At 42.2% G+C, this 20,260-nt stretch overlaps 1 protein-coding gene across 8 annotated transcripts in view; it reads right to left on the reverse strand.

The window, feature by feature from the left end:
• The window catches only part of vps13c (vacuolar protein sorting 13 homolog C), a 180,271-nt gene that overhangs the window by 55,181 nt on the left and 104,830 nt on the right, over window positions 1–20,260 (reverse strand). For all 8 annotated transcript variants that reach the window (XM_075468951.1, XM_075468931.1, XM_075468960.1 and 5 more), the window contains 6 exons: window positions 18,517–18,670; window positions 18,325–18,444; window positions 16,103–16,206; window positions 15,507–15,674; window positions 14,956–15,260; window positions 14,621–14,768 (listed from right to left, as the gene is read on the reverse strand). In XM_075468951.1, coding sequence (XP_075325066.1) covers window positions 14,621–14,768; window positions 14,956–15,260; window positions 15,507–15,674; window positions 16,103–16,206; window positions 18,325–18,444; window positions 18,517–18,670 — 999 coding nt within the window. The remainder of the gene's footprint in view (window positions 1–14,620; window positions 14,769–14,955; window positions 15,261–15,506; window positions 15,675–16,102; window positions 16,207–18,324; window positions 18,445–18,516; window positions 18,671–20,260) is intronic.

Below are 20,260 nucleotides of genomic sequence, written 5' to 3' on the forward strand. Positions count from 1 at the left end.
TCTGGAGAGTTACACCCTAAGATTCATCAGTTCTGGAGAGGTAAACCCTAAGATTCATCAGTTCTGAAGAGGTAAACCCTAAGATTCATCAGTTCTGGAGAGTTACACCCTAAGATTAATCAGTTTAAAGAGTTAAACCCTAAGATTCATCAGTTCTGAAGAGGTAAACCCTAAGATTCATCAGTTCTGGAGAGGTAAACCCTAAGATTCATCAGTTTAAAGAGTTAAACCCTAAGATTCATCAGTTCTGAAGAGTTACACCCTAAGATTCATCAGTTCTGAAGAGGTAAACCCTAAGATTCATCCGTTCTGAAGAGGTAAACCCTAAGATTCATCCGTTCTGAAGCGGTAAACCCTAAGATTCATCAGTTCTGGAGAGTTACACCCTAAGATTCATCTGTTTAAAGAGTTACACCCTAAGATTCATCGGTTCTGAAGAGTTACACCCTAAGATTAATCAGTTCTGAAGAGTTACACCCTAAGATTCATCAGTTCTGAAGAGTTACACCCTAAGATTCATCAGTTCTGAAGAGGTAAACCCTAAGATTCATCCGTTCTGAAGAGGTAAACCCTAAGATTCATCCGTTCTGAAGAGTTACACCCTGAGATTCATCAGTTTGAAGGGTTAAACCTTAAGATTCATCAGTTCTGAAGAGTTACACCCTAAGATTCATCAGTTCTGAAGAGTTACACCATGAGATTCATCAGTTCTGAAGAGTTACACCATGAGATTCATCAGTTCTGAAGAGTTAAACCCTAAGATTCATCAGTTCTGGAGAGTTACACCCTAAGATGGATCAGTTCTGAAGAGTTACACCCTAAGATTGATCAGTTCTGAGAGTTACACCCTGATATTCATCAGTTCTGAAGAGTTACACCCTAAGATTCATCAGTTCTGAAGAGTTACACCATGAGATTCATCAGTTCTGAAGAGTTAAACCCTAAGATTCATCAGTTCTGGAGAGTTACACCCTAAGATGGATCAGTTCTGAAGAGTTACACCCTAAGATTCATCAGTTCTGAAGAGTTACACCCTAAGACGGATCAGTTCTGAAGGGTTACACCCTGGGATTCATCTGTTCTGAAGAGTTACACCCTAAGATTCATCAATTCTGAACAGTTACACCCTAAGATTCATCAGTTCTGGAGAGATACACCCTAAGATTCATCAGTTCTGAAGAGTTACACCCTGAGATTCATCAGTTCTGGAGAGTTACACCCTAAGATTCATCAGTTCTGAAGAGGTAAACCCTAAGATTCATCAGTTTAAAGAGTTACACCCTAAGATTCATCAGTTCTGGAGAGGTAAACCCTAAGATTCATCAGTTCTAGAGAGTTACACCCTAAGATTCATCAGTTCTGGAGAGGTAAACCCTAAGATTCATCAGTTCTGGAGAGGTAAACCCTAAGATTCATCAGTTCTAGAGAGTTACACCCTAAGATTCATCAGTTCTGGAGAGGTAAACCCTAAGATTCATCGGTTCTGAAGAGGTAAACCCTAAGATTCATCAGTTCTGGAGAGTTACACCCTAAGATTAATCAGTTTAAAGAGTTAAACCCTAAGATTCATCAGTTCTGAAGAGGTAAACCCTAAGATTCATCAGTTCTGGAGAGGTAAACCCTAAGATTCATCAGTTTAAAGAGTTAAACCCTAAGATTCATCAGTTCTGAAGAGTTACACCCTAAGATTCATCAGTTCTGAAGAGGTAAACCCTAAGATTCATCCGTTCTGAAGAGGTAAACCCTAAGATTCATCCGTTCTGAAGCGGTAAACCCTAAGATTCATCAGTTCTGGAGAGTTACACCCTAAGATTCATCTGTTTAAAGAGTTACACCCTAAGATTCATCGGTTCTGAAGAGTTACACCCTAAGATTAATCAGTTCTGAAGAGTTACACCCTAAGATTCATCAGTTCTGAAGAGTTACACCCTAAGATTCATCAGTTCTGAAGAGGTAAACCCTAAGATTCATCCGTTCTGAAGAGGTAAACCCTAAGATTCATCCGTTCTGAAGAGTTACACCCTGAGATTCATCAGTTTGAAGGGTTAAACCTTAAGATTCATCAGTTCTGAAGAGTTACACCCTAAGATTCATCAGTTCTGAAGAGTTACACCATGAGATTCATCAGTTCTGAAGAGTTAAACCCTAAGATTCATCAGTTCTGGAGAGTTACACCCTAAGATGGATCAGTTCTGAAGAGTTACACCCTAAGATTGATCAGTTCTGAGAGTTACACCCTGATATTCATCAGTTCTGAAGAGTTACACCCTAAGATTCATCAGTTCTGAAGAGTTACACCATGAGATTCATCAGTTCTGAAGAGTTAAACCCTAAGATTCATCAGTTCTGGAGAGTTACACCCTAAGATGGATCAGTTCTGAAGAGTTACACCCTAAGATTCATCAGTTCTGAAGAGTTACACCCTAAGATTCATCAGTTCTGAAGGGTTACACCCTGGGATTCATCTGTTCTGAAGAGTTACACCCTAAGATTCATCAATTCTGAACAGTTACACCCTAAGATTCATCAGTTCTGGAGAGATACACCCTAAGATTCATCAGTTCTGAAGAGTTACACCCTGAGATTCATCAGTTCTGGAGAGTTACACCCTAAGATTCATCAGTTCTGAAGAGGTAAACCCTAAGATTCATCAGTTTAAAGAGTTACACCCTAAGATTCATCAGTTCTGGAGAGGTAAACCCTAAGATTCATCAGTTCTAGAGAGTTACACCCTAAGATTCATCAGTTCTGGAGAGGTAAACCCTAAGATTCATCAGTTCTGGAGAGGTAAACCCTAAGATTCATCAGTTCTAGAGAGTTACACCCTAAGATTCATCAGTTCTGGAGAGGTAAACCCTAAGATTCATCAGTTCTGGAGAGGTAAACCCTAAGATTCATCAGTTCTGAAGAGGTAAACCCTAAGATTCATCAGTTCTGGAGAGGTAAACCCTACGATTCATCAGTTCTGAAGAGTTACACCCTAAGATTCATCTGTTTAAAGAGTTACACCCTAAGATTGATCAGTTCTGGAGAGGTAAACCCTAAGATTCATCAGTTCTGAAGAGGTAAACCCTAAGATTCATCAGTTCTGGAGAGGTAAACCCTAAGATTCATCAGTTCTGAAGAGGTAAACCCTAAGATTCATCAGTTCTGGAGAGGTAAACCCTAAGATTCATCAGTTCTGGAGAGGTAAACCCTAAGATTCATCAGTTCTGAAGAGGTAAACCCTAAGATTCATCAGTTCTGGAGAGGTAAACCCTACGATTCATCAGTTCTGAAGAGTTACACCCTAAGATTCATCTGTTTAAAGAGTTACACCCTAAGATTGATCAGTTCTGGAGAGGTAAACCCTAAGATTCATCAGTTTAAAGAGTTAAACCATAAGATTGATCAGTTCTGGAGAGGTAAACCCTAAGATTCATCAGTTCTGAAGAGGTAAACCCTAAGATTCATCAGTTCTAGAGAGTTACACCCTAAGATTCATCAGTTCTGGAGAGGTAAACCCTAAGATTCATCAGTTCTGGAGAGGTAAACCCTAAGATTCATCAGTTCTGAAGAGGTAAACCCTAAGATTCATCAGTTCTGGAGAGTTACACCCTAAGATTCATCAGTTCTGGAGAGGTAAACTCTACGATTCATCAGTTCTGAAGAGTTACACCCTAAGATTCATCTGTTTAAAGAGTTACACCCTAAGATTGATCAGTTCTGGAGAGGTAAACCCTAAGATTGATCAGTTCTGGAGAGGTAAACCCTAAGATTGATCAGTTCTGAAGAAGTAAACCCTAAGATTCATCAGTTCTGGAGAGGTAAACCCTAAGATTCATCAGTTCTGAAGAGGTAAACCCTAAGATTCATCAGTTCTGGAGAGGTAAACCCTAAGATTGATCAGTTCTGAAGAGGTAAACCCTAAGATTTATCAGTTCTGGAGAGTTACACCCTAAGATTCATCAGTTCTGGAGAGGTAAACCCTAAGATTCATCAGTTCTGAAGAGGTAAACCCTAAGATTCATCAGTTCTGGAGAGGTACACCCTAAGATTGATCAGTTCTGAAGAGGTAAACCCTAAGATTTATCAGTTCTGGAGAGTTACACCCTAAGATTCATCAGTTCTGGAGAGGTAAACCCTAAGATTCATCAGTTCTGAAGAGGTAAACCCTAAGATTCATCAGTTCTGGAGAGTTACACCCTAAGATTAATCAGTTTAAAGAGTTAAACCCTAAGATTCATCAGTTCTGAAGAGGTAAACCCTAAGATTCATCAGTTCTGGAGAGGTAAACCCTAAGATTCATCAGTTTAAAGAGTTAAACCCTAAGATTCATCAGTTCTGAAGTTACACCCTAAGATTCATCTGTTTAAGGAGTTACACCCTAAGATTCATCGGTTCTGAAGAGTTACACCTTAAGATTAATCAGTTCTTAAGAGTTACACCCTAAGATTCATCAGTTCTGAAGAGTTACACCCTAAGATTCATCAGTTCTGAAGAGGTAAACCCTAAGATTCATCCGTTCTGAAGAGGTAAACCCTAAGATTCATCCGTTCTGAAGCGGTAAACCCTAAGATTCATCAGTTCTGGAGAGTTACACCCTAAGATTCATCTGTTTAAAGAGTTACACCCTAAGATTCATCGGTTCTGAAGAGTTACACCCTAAGATTAATCAGTTCTGAAGAGTTACACCCTAAGATTCATCAGTTCTGAAGAGTTACACCCTAAGATTCATCAGTTCTGAAGAGGTAAACCCTAAGATTCATCCGTTCTGAAGAGGTAAACCCTAAGATTCATCCGTTCTGAAGAGTTACACCCTGAGATTCATCAGTTTGAAGGGTTAAACCTTAAGATTCATCAGTTCTGAAGAGTTACACCCTAAGATTCATCAGTTCTGAAGAGTTACACCATGAGATTCATCAGTTCTGAAGAGTTACACCATGAGATTCATCAGTTCTGAAGAGTTAAACCCTAAGATTCATCAGTTCTGGAGAGGTAAACCCTAAGATTCATCAGTTCTGGAGAGGTAAACCCTAAGATTCATCAGTTCTAGAGAGTTACACCCTAAGATTCATCAGTTCTGGAGAGGTAAACCCTAAGATTCATCGGTTCTGAAGAGGTAAACCCTAAGATTCATCAGTTCTGGAGAGTTACACCCTAAGATTAATCAGTTTAAAGAGTTAAACCCTAAGATTCATCAGTTCTGAAGAGGTAAACCCTAAGATTCATCAGTTCTGGAGAGGTAAACCCTAAGATTCATCAGTTTAAAGAGTTAAACCCTAAGATTCATCAGTTCTGAAGAGTTACACCCTAAGATTCATCAGTTCTGAAGAGGTAAACCCTAAGATTCATCCGTTCTGAAGAGGTAAACCCTAAGATTCATCCGTTCTGAAGCGGTAAACCCTAAGATTCATCAGTTCTGGAGAGTTACACCCTAAGATTCATCTGTTTAAAGAGTTACACCCTAAGATTCATCGGTTCTGAAGAGTTACACCCTAAGATTAATCAGTTCTGAAGAGTTACACCCTAAGATTCATCAGTTCTGAAGAGTTACACCCTAAGATTCATCAGTTCTGAAGAGGTAAACCCTAAGATTCATCCGTTCTGAAGAGGTAAACCCTAAGATTCATCCGTTCTGAAGAGTTACACCCTGAGATTCATCAGTTTGAAGGGTTAAACCTTAAGATTCATCAGTTCTGAAGAGTTACACCCTAAGATTCATCAGTTCTGAAGAGTTACACCATGAGATTCATCAGTTCTGAAGAGTTAAACCCTAAGATTCATCAGTTCTGGAGAGTTACACCCTAAGATGGATCAGTTCTGAAGAGTTACACCCTAAGATTGATCAGTTCTGAGAGTTACACCCTGATATTCATCAGTTCTGAAGAGTTACACCCTAAGATTCATCAGTTCTGAAGAGTTACACCATGAGATTCATCAGTTCTGAAGAGTTAAACCCTAAGATTCATCAGTTCTGGAGAGTTACACCCTAAGATGGATCAGTTCTGAAGAGTTACACCCTAAGATTCATCAGTTCTGAAGAGTTACACCCTAAGATTCATCAGTTCTGAAGGGTTACACCCTGGGATTCATCTGTTCTGAAGAGTTACACCCTAAGATTCATCAATTCTGAACAGTTACACCCTAAGATTCATCAGTTCTGGAGAGATACACCCTAAGATTCATCAGTTCTGAAGAGTTACACCCTGAGATTCATCAGTTCTGGAGAGTTACACCCTAAGATTCATCAGTTCTGAAGAGGTAAACCCTAAGATTCATCAGTTTAAAGAGTTACACCCTAAGATTCATCAGTTCTGGAGAGGTAAACCCTAAGATTCATCAGTTCTAGAGAGTTACACCCTAAGATTCATCAGTTCTGGAGAGGTAAACCCTAAGATTCATCAGTTCTGGAGAGGTAAACCCTAAGATTCATCAGTTCTAGAGAGTTACACCCTAAGATTCATCAGTTCTGGAGAGGTAAACCCTAAGATTCATCAGTTCTGGAGAGGTAAACCCTAAGATTCATCAGTTCTGAAGAGGTAAACCCTAAGATTCATCAGTTCTGGAGAGGTAAACCCTACGATTCATCAGTTCTGAAGAGTTACACCCTAAGATTCATCTGTTTAAAGAGTTACACCCTAAGATTGATCAGTTCTGGAGAGGTAAACCCTAAGATTCATCAGTTCTGAAGAGGTAAACCCTAAGATTCATCAGTTCTGGAGAGGTAAACCCTAAGATTCATCAGTTCTGAAGAGGTAAACCCTAAGATTCATCAGTTCTGGAGAGGTAAACCCTAAGATTCATCAGTTCTGGAGAGGTAAACCCTAAGATTCATCAGTTCTGAAGAGGTAAACCCTAAGATTCATCAGTTCTGGAGAGGTAAACCCTACGATTCATCAGTTCTGAAGAGTTACACCCTAAGATTCATCTGTTTAAAGAGTTACACCCTAAGATTGATCAGTTCTGGAGAGGTAAACCCTAAGATTCATCAGTTTAAAGAGTTAAACCATAAGATTGATCAGTTCTGGAGAGGTAAACCCTAAGATTCATCAGTTCTGAAGAGGTAAACCCTAAGATTCATCAGTTCTAGAGAGTTACACCCTAAGATTCATCAGTTCTGGAGAGGTAAACCCTAAGATTCATCAGTTCTGGAGAGGTAAACCCTAAGATTCATCAGTTCTGAAGAGGTAAACCCTAAGATTCATCAGTTCTGGAGAGTTACACCCTAAGATTCATCAGTTCTGGAGAGGTAAACTCTACGATTCATCAGTTCTGAAGAGTTACACCCTAAGATTCATCTGTTTAAAGAGTTACACCCTAAGATTGATCAGTTCTGGAGAGGTAAACCCTAAGATTGATCAGTTCTGGAGAGGTAAACCCTAAGATTGATCAGTTCTGAAGAAGTAAACCCTAAGATTCATCAGTTCTGGAGAGGTAAACCCTAAGATTCATCAGTTCTGAAGAGGTAAACCCTAAGATTCATCAGTTCTAGAGAGTTACACCCTAAGATTCATCAGTTCTGGAGAGGTAAACCCTAAGATTCATCAGTTCTGGAGAGGTAAACCCTAAGATTCATCAGTTCTAGAGAGTTACACCCTAAGATTCATCAGTTCTGGAGAGGTAAACCCTAAGATTCATCAGTTCTGGAGAGGTAAACCCTAAGATTCATCAGTTCTGAAGAGGTAAACCCTAAGATTCATCAGTTCTGGAGAGGTAAACCCTACGATTCATCAGTTCTGAAGAGTTACACCCTAAGATTCATCTGTTTAAAGAGTTACACCCTAAGATTGATCAGTTCTGGAGAGGTAAACCCTAAGATTCATCAGTTCTGAAGAGGTAAACCCTAAGATTCATCAGTTCTGGAGAGGTAAACCCTAAGATTCATCAGTTCTGAAGAGGTAAACCCTAAGATTCATCAGTTCTGGAGAGGTAAACCCTAAGATTCATCAGTTCTGGAGAGGTAAACCCTAAGATTCATCAGTTCTGAAGAGGTAAACCCTAAGATTCATCAGTTCTGGAGAGGTAAACCCTACGATTCATCAGTTCTGAAGAGTTACACCCTAAGATTCATCTGTTTAAAGAGTTACACCCTAAGATTGATCAGTTCTGGAGAGGTAAACCCTAAGATTCATCAGTTTAAAGAGTTAAACCATAAGATTGATCAGTTCTGGAGAGGTAAACCCTAAGATTCATCAGTTCTGAAGAGGTAAACCCTAAGATTCATCAGTTCTAGAGAGTTACACCCTAAGATTCATCAGTTCTGGAGAGGTAAACCCTAAGATTCATCAGTTCTGGAGAGGTAAACCCTAAGATTCATCAGTTCTGAAGAGGTAAACCCTAAGATTCATCAGTTCTGGAGAGTTACACCCTAAGATTCATCAGTTCTGGAGAGGTAAACTCTACGATTCATCAGTTCTGAAGAGTTACACCCTAAGATTCATCTGTTTAAAGAGTTACACCCTAAGATTGATCAGTTCTGGAGAGGTAAACCCTAAGATTGATCAGTTCTGGAGAGGTAAACCCTAAGATTGATCAGTTCTGAAGAAGTAAACCCTAAGATTCATCAGTTCTGGAGAGGTAAACCCTAAGATTCATCAGTTCTGAAGAGGTAAACCCTAAGATTCATCAGTTCTGGAGAGGTAAACCCTAAGATTGATCAGTTCTGGAGAAGTAAACCCTAAGATTCATCAGTTCTGGAGAGGTAAACCCTAAGATTCATCAGTTCTGAAGAGGTAAACCCTAAGATTTATCAGTTCTGGAGAGTTACACCCTAAGATTCATCAGTTCTGGAGAGGTAAACCCTAAGATTCATCAGTTCTGAAGAGGTAAACCCTAAGATTCATCAGTTCTGGAGAGGTACACCCTAAGATTGATCAGTTCTGAAGAGGTAAACCCTAAGATTTATCAGTTCTGGAGAGTTACACCCTAAGATTCATCAGTTCTGGAGAGGTAAACCCTAAGATTCATCAGTTCTGAAGAGGTAAACCCTAAGATTCATCAGTTCTGGAGAGTTACACCCTAAGATTAATCAGTTTAAAGAGTTAAACCCTAAGATTCATCAGTTCTGAAGAGGTAAACCCTAAGATTCATCAGTTCTGGAGAGGTAAACCCTAAGATTCATCAGTTTAAAGAGTTAAACCCTAAGATTCATCAGTTCTGAAGTTACACCCTAAGATTCATCTGTTTAAGGAGTTACACCCTAAGATTCATCGGTTCTGAAGAGTTACACCTTAAGATTAATCAGTTCTTAAGAGTTACACCCTAAGATTCATCAGTTCTGAAGAGTTACACCCTAAGATTCATCAGTTCTGAAGAGGTAAACCCTAAGATTCATCCGTTCTGAAGAGGTAAACCCTAAGATTCATCCGTTCTGAAGCGGTAAACCCTAAGATTCATCAGTTCTGGAGAGTTACACCCTAAGATTCATCTGTTTAAAGAGTTACACCCTAAGATTCATCGGTTCTGAAGAGTTACACCCTAAGATTAATCAGTTCTGAAGAGTTACACCCTAAGATTCATCAGTTCTGAAGAGTTACACCCTAAGATTCATCAGTTCTGAAGAGGTAAACCCTAAGATTCATCCGTTCTGAAGAGGTAAACCCTAAGATTCATCCGTTCTGAAGAGTTACACCCTGAGATTCATCAGTTTGAAGGGTTAAACCTTAAGATTCATCAGTTCTGAAGAGTTACACCCTAAGATTCATCAGTTCTGAAGAGTTACACCATGAGATTCATCAGTTCTGAAGAGTTACACCATGAGATTCATCAGTTCTGAAGAGTTAAACCCTAAGATTCATCAGTTCTGGAGAGGTAAACCCTAAGATTCATCAGTTCTGGAGAGGTAAACCCTAAGATTCATCAGTTCTAGAGAGTTACACCCTAAGATTCATCAGTTCTGGAGAGGTAAACCCTAAGATTCATCGGTTCTGAAGAGGTAAACCCTAAGATTCATCAGTTCTGGAGAGTTACACCCTAAGATTAATCAGTTTAAAGAGTTAAACCCTAAGATTCATCAGTTCTGAAGAGGTAAACCCTAAGATTCATCAGTTCTGGAGAGGTAAACCCTAAGATTCATCAGTTTAAAGAGTTAAACCCTAAGATTCATCAGTTCTGAAGAGTTACACCCTAAGATTCATCAGTTCTGAAGAGGTAAACCCTAAGATTCATCCGTTCTGAAGAGGTAAACCCTAAGATTCATCCGTTCTGAAGCGGTAAACCCTAAGATTCATCAGTTCTGGAGAGTTACACCCTAAGATTCATCTGTTTAAAGAGTTACACCCTAAGATTCATCGGTTCTGAAGAGTTACACCCTAAGATTAATCAGTTCTGAAGAGTTACACCCTAAGATTCATCAGTTCTGAAGAGTTACACCCTAAGATTCATCAGTTCTGAAGAGGTAAACCCTAAGATTCATCCGTTCTGAAGAGGTAAACCCTAAGATTCATCCGTTCTGAAGAGTTACACCCTGAGATTCATCAGTTTGAAGGGTTAAACCTTAAGATTCATCAGTTCTGAAGAGTTACACCCTAAGATTCATCAGTTCTGAAGAGTTACACCATGAGATTCATCAGTTCTGAAGAGTTAAACCCTAAGATTCATCAGTTCTGGAGAGTTACACCCTAAGATGGATCAGTTCTGAAGAGTTACACCCTAAGATTGATCAGTTCTGAGAGTTACACCCTGATATTCATCAGTTCTGAAGAGTTACACCCTAAGATTCATCAGTTCTGAAGAGTTACACCATGAGATTCATCAGTTCTGAAGAGTTAAACCCTAAGATTCATCAGTTCTGGAGAGTTACACCCTAAGATGGATCAGTTCTGAAGAGTTACACCCTAAGATTCATCAGTTCTGAAGAGTTACACCCTAAGATTCATCAGTTCTGAAGGGTTACACCCTGGGATTCATCTGTTCTGAAGAGTTACACCCTAAGATTCATCAATTCTGAACAGTTACACCCTAAGATTCATCAGTTCTGGAGAGATACACCCTAAGATTCATCAGTTCTGAAGAGTTACACCCTGAGATTCATCAGTTCTGGAGAGTTACACCCTAAGATTCATCAGTTCTGAAGAGGTAAACCCTAAGATTCATCAGTTTAAAGAGTTACACCCTAAGATTCATCAGTTCTGGAGAGGTAAACCCTAAGATTCATCAGTTCTAGAGAGTTACACCCTAAGATTCATCAGTTCTGGAGAGGTAAACCCTAAGATTCATCAGTTCTGGAGAGGTAAACCCTAAGATTCATCAGTTCTAGAGAGTTACACCCTAAGATTCATCAGTTCTGGAGAGGTAAACCCTAAGATTCATCAGTTCTGGAGAGGTAAACCCTAAGATTCATCAGTTCTGAAGAGGTAAACCCTAAGATTCATCAGTTCTGGAGAGGTAAACCCTACGATTCATCAGTTCTGAAGAGTTACACCCTAAGATTCATCTGTTTAAAGAGTTACACCCTAAGATTGATCAGTTCTGGAGAGGTAAACCCTAAGATTCATCAGTTCTGAAGAGGTAAACCCTAAGATTCATCAGTTCTGGAGAGGTAAACCCTAAGATTCATCAGTTCTGAAGAGGTAAACCCTAAGATTCATCAGTTCTGGAGAGGTAAACCCTAAGATTCATCAGTTCTGGAGAGGTAAACCCTAAGATTCATCAGTTCTGAAGAGGTAAACCCTAAGATTCATCAGTTCTGGAGAGGTAAACCCTACGATTCATCAGTTCTGAAGAGTTACACCCTAAGATTCATCTGTTTAAAGAGTTACACCCTAAGATTGATCAGTTCTGGAGAGGTAAACCCTAAGATTCATCAGTTTAAAGAGTTAAACCATAAGATTGATCAGTTCTGGAGAGGTAAACCCTAAGATTCATCAGTTCTGAAGAGGTAAACCCTAAGATTCATCAGTTCTAGAGAGTTACACCCTAAGATTCATCAGTTCTGGAGAGGTAAACCCTAAGATTCATCAGTTCTGGAGAGGTAAACCCTAAGATTCATCAGTTCTGAAGAGGTAAACCCTAAGATTCATCAGTTCTGGAGAGTTACACCCTAAGATTCATCAGTTCTGGAGAGGTAAACTCTACGATTCATCAGTTCTGAAGAGTTACACCCTAAGATTCATCTGTTTAAAGAGTTACACCCTAAGATTGATCAGTTCTGGAGAGGTAAACCCTAAGATTGATCAGTTCTGGAGAGGTAAACCCTAAGATTGATCAGTTCTGAAGAAGTAAACCCTAAGATTCATCAGTTCTGGAGAGGTAAACCCTAAGATTCATCAGTTCTGAAGAGGTAAACCCTAAGATTCATCAGTTCTGGAGAGGTAAACCCTAAGATTGATCAGTTCTGAAGAGGTAAACCCTAAGATTTATCAGTTCTGGAGAGTTACACCCTAAGATTCATCAGTTCTGGAGAGGTAAACCCTAAGATTCATCAGTTCTGAAGAGGTAAACCCTAAGATTCATCAGTTCTGGAGAGGTACACCCTAAGATTGATCAGTTCTGAAGAGGTAAACCCTAAGATTTATCAGTTCTGGAGAGTTACACCCTAAGATTCATCAGTTCTGGAGAGGTAAACCCTAAGATTCATCAGTTCTGAAGAGGTAAACCCTAAGATTCATCAGTTCTGGAGAGTTACACCCTAAGATTAATCAGTTTAAAGAGTTAAACCCTAAGATTCATCAGTTCTGAAGAGGTAAACCCTAAGATTCATCAGTTCTGGAGAGGTAAACCCTAAGATTCATCAGTTTAAAGAGTTAAACCCTAAGATTCATCAGTTCTGAAGTTACACCCTAAGATTCATCTGTTTAAGGAGTTACACCCTAAGATTCATCGGTTCTGAAGAGTTACACCTTAAGATTAATCAGTTCTTAAGAGTTACACCCTAAGATTCATCAGTTCTGAAGAGTTACACCCTAAGATTCATCAGTTCTGAAGAGGTAAACCCTAAGATTCATCCGTTCTGAAGAGGTAAACCCTAAGATTCATCCGTTCTGAAGCGGTAAACCCTAAGATTCATCAGTTCTGGAGAGTTACACCCTAAGATTCATCTGTTTAAAGAGTTACACCCTAAGATTCATCGGTTCTGAAGAGTTACACCCTAAGATTAATCAGTTCTGAAGAGTTACACCCTAAGATTCATCAGTTCTGAAGAGTTACACCCTAAGATTCATCAGTTCTGAAGAGGTAAACCCTAAGATTCATCCGTTCTGAAGAGGTAAACCCTAAGATTCATCCGTTCTGAAGAGTTACACCCTGAGATTCATCAGTTTGAAGGGTTAAACCTTAAGATTCATCAGTTCTGAAGAGTTACACCCTAAGATTCATCAGTTCTGAAGAGTTACACCATGAGATTCATCAGTTCTGAAGAGTTACACCATGAGATTCATCAGTTCTGAAGAGTTAAACCCTAAGATTCATCAGTTCTGGAGAGTTACACCCTAAGATGGATCAGTTCTGAAGAGTTACACCCTAAGATTGATCAGTTCTGAGAGTTACACCCTGAGATTCATCAGTTCTGAAGAGTTACACCCTAAGATTCATCAGTTCTGAAGAGTTACACCATGAGATTCATCAGTTCTGAAGAGTTAAACCCTAAGATTCATCAGTTCTGGAGAGTTACACCCTAAGATGGATCAGTTCTGAAGAGTTACACCCTAAGATTCATCAGTTCTGAAGAGTTACACCCTAAGACGGATCAGTTCTGAAGGGTTACACCCTGGGATTCATCTGTTCTGAAGAGTTACACCCTAAGATTCATCAATTCTGAAGAGTTACACCCTAAGATTCATCAGTTCTGAAGAGTTACACCCTAAGATTCATCTGTTCTGAAGAGTTACACCCTAAGATTCATCAGTTCTGAAGAGGTAAACCCTAAGATTCATCCGTTCTGAAGAGTTACACCCTGAGATTCATCAGTTTGAAGGGTTAAACCTTAAGATTCATCAGTTCTGAAGAGTTACACCCTAAGATTGATCAGTTCTGAGAGTTACACCCTGAGATTCATCAGTTCTGAAGCGTTACACCCTAAGATTCATCAGTTCTGAAGAGTTACACCATGAGATTCATCAGTTCTGAAGAGTTACACCATGAGATTCATCAGTTCTGAAGAGTTAAACCCTAAGATTCATCAGTTCTGGAGAGTTACACCCTAAGATGGATCAGTTCTGAAGAGTTACACCCTAAGATTCATCAGTTCTGAAGAGTTACACCCTAAGACGGATCAGTTCTGAAGGGTTACACCCTGGGATTCATCTGTTCTGAAGAGTTACACCCTAAGATTGATCAGTTCTGAAGAGTTACACCCTAAAATTCATCAGTTCTGAAGAGTTACACCCTAAGATTCATCAGGTCTGAAGAGTTACACCCTAAGATTGATCAGTTCTGGAGAGTTACACCCTAAGATTGATCAGTTCTGAAGAGTTACACCCTGAGAGTCATCAGTTCTGAAGTTAAACCCTAAGATTCATCAGTTCTGGAGAGTTACACCCTAAGATTCATCAGTTCTGAAGAGTTACACCCTGAGATTCATCAGTTCTGAAGAGTTAAACCCTAAGATTCATCAGTTCTGAAGAGTTAAAGTTGAAGAGTTAAACTAACCATGTTTGAAGAGTTAAACTAAACATGTTTAATAACCACCTGCTCCTCCTACCTTCATAGGCTTCAGGTCTCCATGGATCTCCATGGAGGCCATTTTCTTATACCAGCTCGCTGAAAGGTTCCTCTTGATGTTCACATGCAGGTTGACTGGTTCTAGCAGCTCACTGTTGGGTCGGCATAAAGCCGGATCCATACAGGTCCTGGTGAACAACAGGAACCAGTGTGAGTCATATCTGAGATGGATGTTCATCAAACAGCGAGGCAGCAGCTCTATAAACACGCATTAACAGATTAAAACACACCTCCTGGCTCCGATCCAAATGGAAAAGGGGGAGGCTGGTCAGACCCAAACCTCTGGTGTTTTCCACCGGATCAGTTTTTACTCACCGGGACAGTTTCAGCTCCGTCAGCATGACGTCCATGTTGTCGATGACGGCCGGCAGCGGATGCCCCTCCACAGGCAGCAGAGAGAAAGAGTTTCCCACCGTGATCAGACCCAGGTCCATCACTAGTGCATCGTGGGAAGTGGAGGACTGGGGGATGATGATGAGGGGCGCCTTCAGCCTGATGTCCATGGACATACGGAAACTCTTCTGGGCCAAGTCTCGAACACTGGACGCCGCCTTCTCCGCCGCCTGAGCCGTGGCGGCGCTCAGAGCTTCTTTGGCCGTCTGGAAGTTGTTGGTAAAGTTCTGAAATAACCATGTAAAATAAAGTTATTTCACAAAGATAAAAGGGAGTCTAAAACTGCCGTTGTGTTTAATAACCCTTTAACTTCCACAGTGAAAAAAGCAAAGACTAATATTTCTTTGTTTTTTTCTGATTTCCTTGGAGGAATAATAATCAGAACAAAGGAAGACGAGACATGATGAGACCAGAAGCATCAGAGAGTCCAGGTGAATGTGGGACGTCTCCAGTCCTCGGGCCATGAGACTCACAATGAGAGACGAGACGAACTTGTGCAGATAGACCACCTGGATGCAGCCCACCCTCAGCCTCACGCTGCCGTCGCTGCTGCTGGTGTCAGCGTAGCCGGCGCCTTCCGTGGCGTTCGGAGTCAGACTCAACGCCAAGCTGAACACCTCGTCCCCCACGATGGAGACGGCCTGAGAGACGGTCAGAGTGAAGAGGGCAAAGGGACAAAAGGACAAAAGGACAAAAGGTCAGCAGGACAAGAGGATAAAAGGACAAGAGGACAAGAGGTCAGCAGGACAAGAGGACAAAAGGTCAGCAGGACAAGAGGTCAGCAGGACAAGAGGTCAGCAGGACAAAAGGTCAGCAGGACAAGAGGTCAGCAGGACAAGAGTTCAGATGGACAAGAGGACAAAAGGACAAAAGGTCAGCAGGACAAGAGGTCAGCAGGACAAAAGGACAAGAGGTCAGCAGGACAAGAGGACAAAGGGACAAAAGGACAAGAGGTCAGCAGGACAAGAGGACAAAGGACAAGAGGTCAGCAGGACAAGAGGACAAAGGGACATGTCCCAGGAGCTTCATTAAGACCTCAGGAAACAAAGAAGGCTCTTTGAGAACTGACCTTGTTGTGGATACTCTTCGGATCAGGGTTGAAGACGGCGATGTTTCGTAAGCTGGCTGAAATGTGCGTCTGTGGTCCCTGAACCAGCAGAGATCCGTTGATGCCTGAGGAGCACAGACCAGATAAAATCAGACTCAGTCAGATCAAAGCTGAATAAAGCAGATCAAAGCTGGATAAAGCAGATCAAAGCTGAATAAAGCAGATCAAAGCTGAATAAAGCAGATCAAAGCTGAATAAAGCAGATCAAAGCTGGATAAAGCAGATCAAATCTGAATAAAGCAGATCAAAGCTGAATAAAGCAGATCAAAGCTTCATAAAGCAGATCAAAGCTGAATAAAGCAGATCAAAGCTGGATAAAGCAGATCAAAGCTGAATAAAGCAGATCAAAGCTGGATAAAGCAGATCAAAGCTGAATAAAGCAGATCAAAGCTGGATAAAGCAGATCAAAGCTTAATAAAGCAGATCAAAGCTGAATAAAGCAGATCAAAGCTGGATAAAGCAGATCAAAGCTGGATAAAGCAGATCAAAGCTTAATAAAGCAGATCAAAGCTGAATAAAGCAGATCAAAGCTTGATAAAGCAGATCAAAGCTGAATAAAGCAGATCAAAGCTGAATAAAGCAGATCAAAGCTTGATAAAGCAGATCAAAGCTGAATAAAGCAGAACAAAGCTTGATAAAGCAGATCAAAGCTTAATAAAGCAGATCAAAGCTGAATAAAGCAGATCAAAGCTTGATAAAGCAGATCAAAGCTGAATAAAGCAGAACAAAGCTTAATAAAGCAGATCAAAGCTTGATAAAGCAGATCAAAGCTGAATAAAGCAGAACAAAGCTTAATAAAGCAGATCAAAGCTGAATAAAGCAGATCAAAGCTGGATAAAGCAGATCAAAGCTGAATAAAGCAGATCAAAGCTGAATAAAGCAGATCAAAGCTGGATAAAGCAGATCAAAGCTGAATAAAGCAGATCAAAGCTGAATAAAGCAGATCAAAGCTGAATAAAGCAGATCAAAGCTGGATAAAGCAGATCAAAGCTGAATAAAGCAGATCAAAGCTGAATAAAGCAGATCAAAGCTGAATAAAGCAGATCAAAGCTGAATAAAGCAGATCAAAGCTGGATAAAGCAGATCAAAGCTGGATAAAGCAGATCAAAGCTGGATAAAGCAGATCAAAGCTGAATAAAGCAGATCAAAGCTGGATAAAGCAGATCAAAGCTGGATAAAGCAGATCAAAGCTTGATAAAGCAGATCAAAGGTGAATAAAGCAGAACAAAGCTTAATAAAGCAGATCAAAGCTTGATAAAGCAGATCAAAGCTGAATAAAGCAGAACAAAGTTTAATAAAGCAGATCAAAGCTGAATAAAGCAGATCAAAGCTGGATAAAGCAGATCAAAGCTTAATAAAGCAGATCAAAGCTGGATAAAGCAGATCAAAGCTGGATAAAGCAGATCAAAGCTGGATAAAGAAGATCAAAGCTTGATAAAGCAGATCAAAGCTGAATAAAGCAGATCAAAGCTGGATAAAGTAGATCAAAGCTTGATAAAGCAGATCAAAGCTGAATAAAGCAGATCAAAGCTGGATAAAGCAGATCAAAGCTGGATAAAGCAGATCAAAGCTTAATAAAGCAGATCAAAGCTTAATAAAGCAGATCAAAGCTGGATAAAGCAGATCAAAGCTTAATAAAGCAGATCAAAGCTGAATAAAGCAGATCAAAGCTGAATAAAGCAGATCAAAGCTGAATAAAGCAGATCAAAGCTGAATAAAGCAGATCAAAGCTGAATAAAGCAGATCAAAGCTGGATAAAGCAGATCAAAGCTGGATAAAGCAGATCAAAGCTGGATAAAGCAGATCAAAGCTGAATAAAGCAGATCAAAGCTGGATAAAGCAGATCAAAGCTAGATAAAGCAGATCAAAGCTGAATAAAGCAGATCAAAGCTGAATAAAGCAGATCAAAGCTTGATAAAGCAGATCAAAGCTGGATAAAGCAGATCAAAGCTAGATAAAGCAGATCAAAGCTTGATAAAGCAGATCAAAGCTGAATAAAGCAGATCAAAGCTGAATAAAGCAGATCAAAGCTGAATAAAGCAGATCAAAGCTGAATAAAGCAGATCAAAGCTGAATAAAGCAGCTCAAAGCTGAATAAAGCAGATCAAAGCTGAATAAAGCAGATCAAAGCTGAATAAAGTAGATCAAAGCTGAATAAAGCAGATCTAAGCAGGGACTCCCACCCTGGACTTTGATGTCAGCCATGTCGCAGCTCTGGTCACACACCAGCACGTTGAAGGCTCCCAGGACCACCATCACCTTCAGATCGACCACCTGGGAGTCTGCAGGTGAGGCCGCGGCAGCTGAGGGGAAACATCAGAATGTTAGTGTGGACGCACCGCTCGGCCTCCCAGTGTTTCTGTGCTGGTACTGACTGAGCTTGGCTGGCAGCGTCCGGTCCTCCGCCCGCAGTCGGACGTCTCGGTCCTGGGACGCCGCCCCGCCGGGGGAACACGCCGTGGACAGGAAGTTCATGGCCGACAGAAGAGCCTCAGTGTGGAGCAGGACATCCAGAGACGTGAAGGTCACCTGAAGGCACAGAAGCAGGTGAGACCCGGTCCAGGTCAAACCCGGTCCAAGTCAAACCCGGTCCAGGTCAAACCCGGACCAGGTGAGACCCGGACCATGTGAGACCCGGTCCAGGTCAAACCCAGTCCAGGTCAAACCCGGTCCAGGTCAAACCCGGTCCAAGTCAAACCCGGTCCAGGTCAAACCCGGACCAGGTGAGACCCGGACCAGGTGAGACCCGGTCCAGGTCAAACCCAGTCCAGGTGAGACCCGGACCAGGTGAGACCCGGTCCAAGTCAAACCCGGTCCAGGTCAAACCCGGTCCAAGTCAAACCCGGTCCAGGTCAAACCCGGACCAGGTGAGACCCGGTCCAGGTCAAACCCAGTCCAGGTGAGACCCGGACCAGGTGAGACCCGGTCCAAGTCAAACCCGGTCCAAGTCAAACCCGGTCCAGGTCAAACCCGGTCCAGGAGAGACCCGGTCCAGGTCAAACCCGGACCAGGTGAGACCCGGTCCAGGTCAAACCCAGTCCAGGTGAGACCCGGACCATGTGAGACCCGGTCCAGGTCAAACCCAGTCCAGGTCAAACCCAGTCCAGGTCAAACCCGGACCAGGTGAGACCCGGACCAGGTGAGACCCGGTCCAGGTCAAACCCAGTCCAGGTCAGACCCGGTCCAGGTCAAACCCGGACCAGGTGAGACCCGGACCAGGTGAGACCCGGTCCAGGTCAAACCCAGTCCAGGTGAGACCCGGACCAGGTGAGACCCGGTCCAAGTCAAACCCGGTCCAAGTCAAACCCGGTCCAAGTCAAACCCGGTCCAGGTCAAATCCGGTCCAGGTCAAACCCGGTCCAGGAGAGACCCGGTCCAGGTCAAACCCGGACCAGGTGAGACCTGGACCAGGTGAGACCCGGTCCAGGTCAAACCCAGTCCAGGTGAGACCCGGACCATGTGAGACCCGGTCCAGGTCAAACCCAGTCCAGGTCAAACCCGGTCCAGGTCAAACCCGGTCCAAGTCAAACCCGGTCCAGGTCAAACCCAGTCCAGGTGAGACCCGGACCATGTGAGACCCGGTCCAGGTCAAACCCAGTCCAGGTCAAACCCGGTCCAGGTCAAACCCGGTCCAAGTCAAACCCGGTCCAGGTCAAACCCGGACCAGGTGAGACCCGGACCAGGTGAGACCCGGTCCAGGTCAAACCCAGTCCAGGTGAGACCCGGACCAGGTGAGACCCGGTCCAAGTCAAACCCGGTCCAAGTCAAACCCGGTCCAGGTCAAATCCGGTCCAAGTCAAACCCGGTCCAGGTCAAACCCGGTCCAGGAGAGACCCGGTCCAGGTCAAACCCGGACCAGGTGAGACCCGGACCAGGTGAGACCCGGTCCAGGTCAAACCCAGTCCAGGTGAGACCCGGACCATGTGAGACCCGGTCCAGGTCAAACCCAGTCCAGGTCAAACCCGGTCCAGGTCAAACCCGGTCCAAGTCAAACCCGGTCCAGGTCAAACCCGGTCCAAGTCAAACCCGGTCCAAGTCAAACCCGGACCAGGTGAGACCCGGTCCAGGTCAAACCCAGTCCAGGTGAGACCCGGACCAGGTGAGACCCGGTCCAAGTCA

The sequence above is a fragment of the Odontesthes bonariensis genome, chromosome 1 (genome assembly GCF_027942865.1).
Source record: "Odontesthes bonariensis isolate fOdoBon6 chromosome 1, fOdoBon6.hap1, whole genome shotgun sequence".
Lineage (NCBI taxonomy): Eukaryota > Metazoa > Chordata > Actinopteri > Atheriniformes > Atherinopsidae > Odontesthes > Odontesthes bonariensis.